At 42.3% G+C, this 7,097-nt stretch overlaps 1 protein-coding gene across 1 annotated transcript in view; it reads left to right on the forward strand.

Annotated features, from left to right (window-relative positions):
* Positions 1-5,094, forward strand: part of ANKS6 (ankyrin repeat and sterile alpha motif domain containing 6) — an 81,965-nt gene extending 76,871 nt beyond the window's left edge. Inside the window, exon 16 of the mRNA XM_069730520.1 lies at positions 4,454-5,094. Coding sequence (XP_069586621.1) covers positions 4,454-4,503 — 50 coding nt within the window. The 3' untranslated portion in view covers positions 4,504-5,094. The remainder of the gene's footprint in view (positions 1-4,453) is intronic.
* The last annotated feature ends 2,003 nt before the right edge of the window (positions 5,095-7,097 follow it).

Raw genomic sequence — 7,097 nt, forward strand, 5'->3', positions numbered from 1 at the left:
ATGGTTCAGCCTCCAAGTCCAAAAGCCATCGAAGTGCATGCTCTGGTTCTTCCATGGTACCAGTTTCCTTCACCTCTCCTCCACTACTTCCGACATCTTTTCGGAAGCAGCAAGGGCCCCAGTGATCCTGGGAGATCCGCACTGACCATGTCAGGTTTTTCTCGTTTGCGGAACAGTAATTTTCCGTGTTATTGCAACAAAACTGCAAATATGGACTTCCTCGCAGGGAGCCTTCACATGTGGGTCTTCCCTATCACATGCTGTTAGATCTTTGGGACCTTAATATAGAGGTCCCCTGGCTTGTTTGCCATTGGGGTTTTTTCCCCTTTAGACACCCCATACTCTTGTGAAAGTGACCATACCGAGACGTGCCTCACTAAAAATCCACAGGATTCCCACGAATCCTTGACACTTCTGTATAGTTTGTAATTGATAAAGGCCAGATGCGGCCGAAACGTTTTGCCTTGACTACATTAAAAGTCAAAAAATTCATCCTTAAGTTGAGTGCCTAGTTTATTTTGTATTACTTCATGGTGTGGGATCCTACTATGGCACCTTCCTTAGTAGTGCACACGGTTCTCTATTAGTACTTTTTCCACAGATGTGAGTCTGGACAGGCGGACTCTGCAAGCCTGTAAGTAGCAGTTACACAGGGCCTGATCTGATGTTGTTCCCTCCCAGGGACTGCTTTGGGATGTCCCACGGTCTGTGTCCCCCAATGAGGCATAGGAGAAATAGGGATTTTTGTGTACTCACCGTAAAATCCTTTTCTCCGAGCCATTCATTGGGGGACACAGCTCCCACCCTATTATTAGCTTGTGCTTGTTTTATACTTTAACATGTTATACTCTCATATATAATGTGACATGTTATACGCTCATATATTGTTTATTGATCTCCTGCTGCTTTTGCACCGAACTGGTTAGCTGAGAGCCAGCAGGAGGGTGTATACTGCAGGGGATGAGCTAACTTTCTTTGTATCACTTAGTGTCAGCCTTCTAGTGGCAGCAGCATACACCCACGGTCTGTGTTCCCCAGTGAATGGCTCGGAGAAAAGGATTTTACGGTGAGTACACAAAAATCCCTATTTTCCTGCATTTGCTACAGACAACACCCCTGATCAGGGTGTCTCCATGCAAGGACTAACAGAAGATCATTCAGAGACTGGTGAGCTGACTTTGTTCCCCCTTTTCCCTTTTTCCCTCCATATAAATTTGTCTATATAAGACCTCACAGTTCACAGTGTATGTCAGACCAAATGAGAATCATGAGGTCAAGGAGCTGAGAGACAGAATTGTGGCAAGGCACAGATCTGGCCAAGGTTACAAAAGAATTTCTGCAGTACTCAAGGTTCCTAACAGCACAGTGGTCTACATAATCCTTAAATGGAAAAAGTTTGGGACCACCAGAAGTCTTCCTAGACCTAGCCGTCGTGGGAGAAAAGCCTTGGTGAGAGAGGTAAAGGAGAACCCCAAGATCACTGTGGCTGAGCTCCAAAGATGCAGTAGGGAGATGGGAGAAAGTTCCACAAAGTCAACTGTCACTGCACCACTCCACCAGTCAGGCCATTTATGGCAGCCCGGCGGAAGCCTCTCCTCATTGCAAGACATATGAAAGCCCACATAGTTTGCTAAAAAAACACATGAAGGACTCCCAGACTATGAGAAATAAGATTCTCTGGTCTGATGAAATGAAGATAGACCTTTTTGGTGATAATTCTAAGCGGTATGTGTGGAGCAAACCAGGCAGTGCTCATCACCTGCCTAATACACTCTGAACAGTGAAATGTGGTGGTGGCAGCATCATGCTATGGGGGTGTTTTTCAGCTGCAGGGACAGGACGACTAGTTGTCATTGAAGGAAACATGAATGTGGCCAAGTACAAAGATATCCTGGATGAAAACCTCTTCCAGAGTGCTGTGGACCTCCGACTTGGCCGAAGGTTGACCTTCCAACAAGACAATGATCCTAAGCACACAGCTCAAATAACAAAGGAAGTGGCTTCAGAACAACTCTGTGACGATTCTTCACTGGCCCAGCCAGAGCCCTGACCTAAACCCAATTGAGCATCTCTGGAGAGACCTGAAAATGGCTGTCCACCAACGTTCACCATCCAACCTGACGGAACTGGAGAGGATCTGCAAGGAACAATGGCAGAGGATCCCCAAATCCAGGTGTGAAAAACTTGTTGAATCATTCCCAAGAAGACTCATGGCTGCACTAGCTCAAAAGGGTGCTTCTACTCAATACTGAACAAAGGGTTATGACCATGTGATATTTCAGTTTTTCTTTTTGAATACATTTGCAAAAATTGCTACATTTGTTTTTTTTTAGTCAAGATGAGGAGCAGAGTGTACATTAATGAGGAAAAAAAGAACTTTTTTGAATTTACCTAATGAAACAAAGAGTGAAAAATTTACAGGGGTCTGATTACTTTCCGTACCCACTGTACATCTCATAGGATAGACTTCTGTATATGCATCATATAAGATACAAGGAGACTGCTGTATACATCACGTAGGATATTTGGAGACTCTGTCCTATGTGATGAATACATTCATTTTAGTGTATCTTATGTGATGTATACAGCAGTCTCGGTGTAACCTATATCATGGGCAGCATGGTGGCTCTATGGTTAGCACTGTAGCTTTGCAGCACTGACGTACTGGTTCAAATCCCACCAAGGACAACATCTGCAACGAGTTTGTATGTTCTCCTCATGTTTATGTGGGTTTACTCCTGGTTCTCCGTTTTCCTCTCGCACTCTAATGACCTACTGATCAGGAATTTAGAGTGTGAGTGTAAGTGATGATGTCTGTAAAGTGTTGCAGTCTCTGTGTATCCTATGTTATGGACACATCAGTCTGTGTATCCTATGCAATGTATATAGCAATGTCTCGATGTATCATGTGCAATTTAGTTTTATGCGGTCTTCCCTGCCATCTTTCATTTTATAAGAACAAAATAATGCAAAAGGAGAACTGCTCTATGGTTGTCTTTGCTGCATATTGCCAACAATCACACTGTAGCAAATACAGTATCATTCATCTTCCCTGATATCTTAATCTGCTGACACACAGAGGGTCAAGTAGGGTGGCGCTGGATGTGGAGGAGCCTGAGAGTTGGCAGGAGGGATGACACCGGTGAGGATATGCTGTGTGCCCATTAACACATGTACTGGACTGTGTGTCATATTGGAGATGACATGACCTAACTTCCCATAATAACAGGACATGTCTAGATGTAACTGGGGTGGTATGAAATAAATACATAGTGAGAAAGCTGATGGTCAATAAGCAGTATATGCGCAAAGGAAAAAAATGCCAGAGTGCTTCTTTAAATAAAACTTTAATTTGCTCGGCTGTGGAGGGGCTTATCCCTTTGACAGGGTAAGATTTTTGAAATCTGACCAGTGTCACTTTACATGGTAATAACTCTGGAACACTTCAACGGATCCCACTGTTTCTGAGATTGTTTTTTTGGGACACATTGTACTTTATGATAATGGTAAATTTATGTAGATATTTTCTGCATTTATTTATAAAAAATCAGACATTTTACAAGAATTTCCAAAAATTAGTAATTTTTAAACTTTGAAAGATTATCCCTTTAATCCAGATAGTCATACCACAAAAAAAATTAAGTAACATTTCCATCATGCCTGCTTTACATTAGCACCATTTGTGAAATGTTGTTTTATTTTGTTAGCATTGTAGGTTTAAAAATGTAGCAGTCATTTTTTCGAGTAAATTTATAAAACGTATGTTTTTAGGGACCTATTCAGTTTTGAAGTTACTTTGGGGGTCCTATATTGGAAACCCCCAAAAGAGATACCATTTTAAAAACAAAACCCCTCAACATATTAAAAATTGCTTTCAGGTAGTTTATTAACCTTTCAGGTGCTTTTCAGGAATTAATGCAAAGTGCATTACAGGAATGAAAAAAATTACTTTTACAATCAAAATGTTTATAACGTCTGAACAGGCCGCTGTAGCCAGCAGACTCGAAGGCCATTATTTGCCATAGCAAACACCAGGACCACACGATCAAGATCTTAGGATGCCGATGGGGTTAGAGGCAGCCTCCACACTCTGTTAACCATCTTGTTGCTGTAGTCATTGACCGCATCATTTAGGGGTTAAACGGCTATATTCTGTACCAACACTGATCGTGGCTGCTGCAGCCAGTTGTCAGCTGCAGCCAGTTGTCAGCTATAGTGTGCAGCCGACAGATGCTGGATTGTCAGCCTTGGGGGGACGCCAGTCTCTTATAACGCAGGTCAGTGAAAAGATATATTGGTGGTCACTAAAGGGTTAAATATCCAGCAGGCCCCAAATAGGTTGTGCATGTATCTCACAAAGCCAGATAGCCCGCAGAATCTTTGTATAGTTCTGTTGTATGAGTAAGCGTCTTGTACCATTTCTCTCATTTCACTTCTTTTCCTGCTTTTCTAGCTCCCTCCGTGTCTGCAAAACCAAAAGCCTCCGCATCAAACAAAAGGTAGCACAGCGCTGTCCTGGAGAACAGACCGACTTGGGACACAAGTGACCAGAAGCTATGTTCTAACCTGAAGACCACCAGCATCTTGTCACAAATGGTGCACATGGACACTGAAGCATGGTCCGCCGTCACTGTGAGGAACCCTGGGCATCTCGTCATATGATGTGTAAATATGAAGAACAGAAGAGTACCTACTTCCAGCAAATGGAGCTTTATTCGAGATGGAAGTTGCAAGATCTAAAGAATTCTCTATCAAAGCCTAATATATTTATTCTATAAATCAAGGTCTTCACTCCTTGGCACATGTTCTATCTCAGCTGAATTGTTTGATGTGGCCCAATGTACCTACAATATGGAAATGTTCCATCTGGGGATGAATGGAGAAGCTATGTGGGGGCCACGATGTGCCAGTCTGTAAGAAGGGCTGCTTGTATCCCCCCTACATCTATGAGTGTGCTACTTTATAACGCCAGGTTGTGCCCCTTTTACAGGCACGCATGTCACCAGTAGATGATTGAATAAAGTGCCCATCTTTTTCAATGTAACCGTGCCAACATCGTGTTACTGAAATAAACCAGTCTTTTTTTTAAATGTATATCTGTATATACTTCTGTAATTTTATTTTCTGTAGCAGGGGAGTTTATGTTGGCAGAGGGGAGATTTTCATAATGCTTTACAGTACAGGAGGGTGCACAACCTTTTTTGGTCCAAGGACCACATTGTCACAGTGAACCTATACAAAGAGGTATTGCTTTTTTGTGACATTTATGGCATATTGAATGTCTACACATTAACCCATTTACCCCCAAGCCTGTTTTCACCTTAATGCACATGCACCAGTTTTGTCATATATGAAATAAAGCTATCACCTTATTCAGCGCCTGTGCTGCATTCCACAAATGCTTTTATAACCCCCTGACTTCCCCTGTATAGCTGCCTAAAAACTTAAGTTGTCCTGCGCTGTATGATAATCAGGTCGGTCCGATCCAGTGGGCTTGGTTTTGTGCCTCTCCAACGGCTGCTGCTCAGAATCCTCCTTTGATGTGGATGATGCATTGAATCATCCACATTGCCTGGCAAAATCTTGCGACTGTGCACAGAAATCACAGCTTGCACCCTGTGCTTTGCCCTACTGCGGGCAGAGTCAAAAACATAACTGTGCATGCTCCTGCAGTAGGGCAAAGCACAGTGCGAAGGCACGAGCCGTGATTTCTGTGCGCAGGTATGAGATTTTGCCCAGCAATGTGCATGACGAGGCATCATGCACATCTATTAAAGGAGGACATCGAGCAGCAGCCGGGAGGGGGGATGGAGAGGCCAGAAACCATTCCCATCACACCAGACTGACCAGAATACCATACAGTGTAGGAGAACTTTAAAAATGTTTTTGGGAGTATACAGAGGGAGATAGGGGGTGCATTTGTGGAATGCAGCACAGGCGCTGAGTAATGTGATAATTTTAGCTGACATATGACAAAGCTGGTGCCAGGTTTCGTCTTAATGAAATGAAAAAGTAAAATTGTACTTTTTTTTTTTTTTTTTACCAATTTTACTTTAGCCCCAAAGTTTTTCTTTTTACAAGATTAACAGGAGAAAATGCACCTTTACAATTTGTTGTGCAGATTCTCCTGAGTACGCTGATATACCATACATGGAGGAAAACTACTGTGTGGGCTCGTGGCTGGGAAGGGATGGAGCACCATTTGACTTTTTGAACCCACAATTTTCTAGAATCAGTAGCGGACGCCATGTGGCTTTTGTAGAGCCCCTTATATGTCTAAACAGTGGAAACCGTCCTACAAGTAACCCCATTTTAGAAACTAGACCCCTCAAAGAATGTGTCTAGAAGTGTGGTGAGCAGCTTTAATGCCGAGGTGCATCACAGAAGTTTATAACAAAGAGCCGTGAAAATAAAAAAATCATATTTTTCCCACAAAAATGTTCGTTAACCCCAAATTTTGCATTTCGACAAGGGTAAAAGGAGAAAATGCATGCTACAATTTATTGTGCAACTTCTCTTGGGTACACCGATACCCAATATGTGAAGGAAAACTACTGTTTGGGCGCACGGCAGGGCTCAGAAAGGAAGGAGTGACGCTTTGGAACACAAATTTTTTTTTTTTTAATCTGATAAATTTTTATTAAGGAAAATCAGATAACACATGACATCAAGCTGTTATTCACAGATAATCATATATTTTATAATAATAATAATAATAATTTTTATTTATATAGCGCCAACATATTCCGCAGCGCTTTACAAATTATAGAGGGGACTTGTACAGACAATAGACATTACAGCATAACAGAAATCACAGTTCAAAATAGATACCAAGAGGAATGAGGGCCCTGCTCGCAAGCTTACAAACTATGGGGAAAAGGGGAGACACGAGAGGTGGATGGTAACAATTGCCTGTCACTATTACCAATCACAATTTTATGAACATAACTCCCCCCCTCCTTTTTCCCTGCCTATCCCCCCCTTCGAGACCCCTTTAATGCTTTCCCAAATTCCCATCCGATATTCCTTCCCCAATTCAAATAATGTTGTATAGTATGAACATCATCTATAACATTATGCATCCTCCCCACAATTCT

The sequence above is a fragment of the Ranitomeya imitator genome, chromosome 6 (assembly GCF_032444005.1).
Source record: "Ranitomeya imitator isolate aRanImi1 chromosome 6, aRanImi1.pri, whole genome shotgun sequence".
Taxonomy (NCBI): domain Eukaryota; kingdom Metazoa; phylum Chordata; class Amphibia; order Anura; family Dendrobatidae; genus Ranitomeya; species Ranitomeya imitator.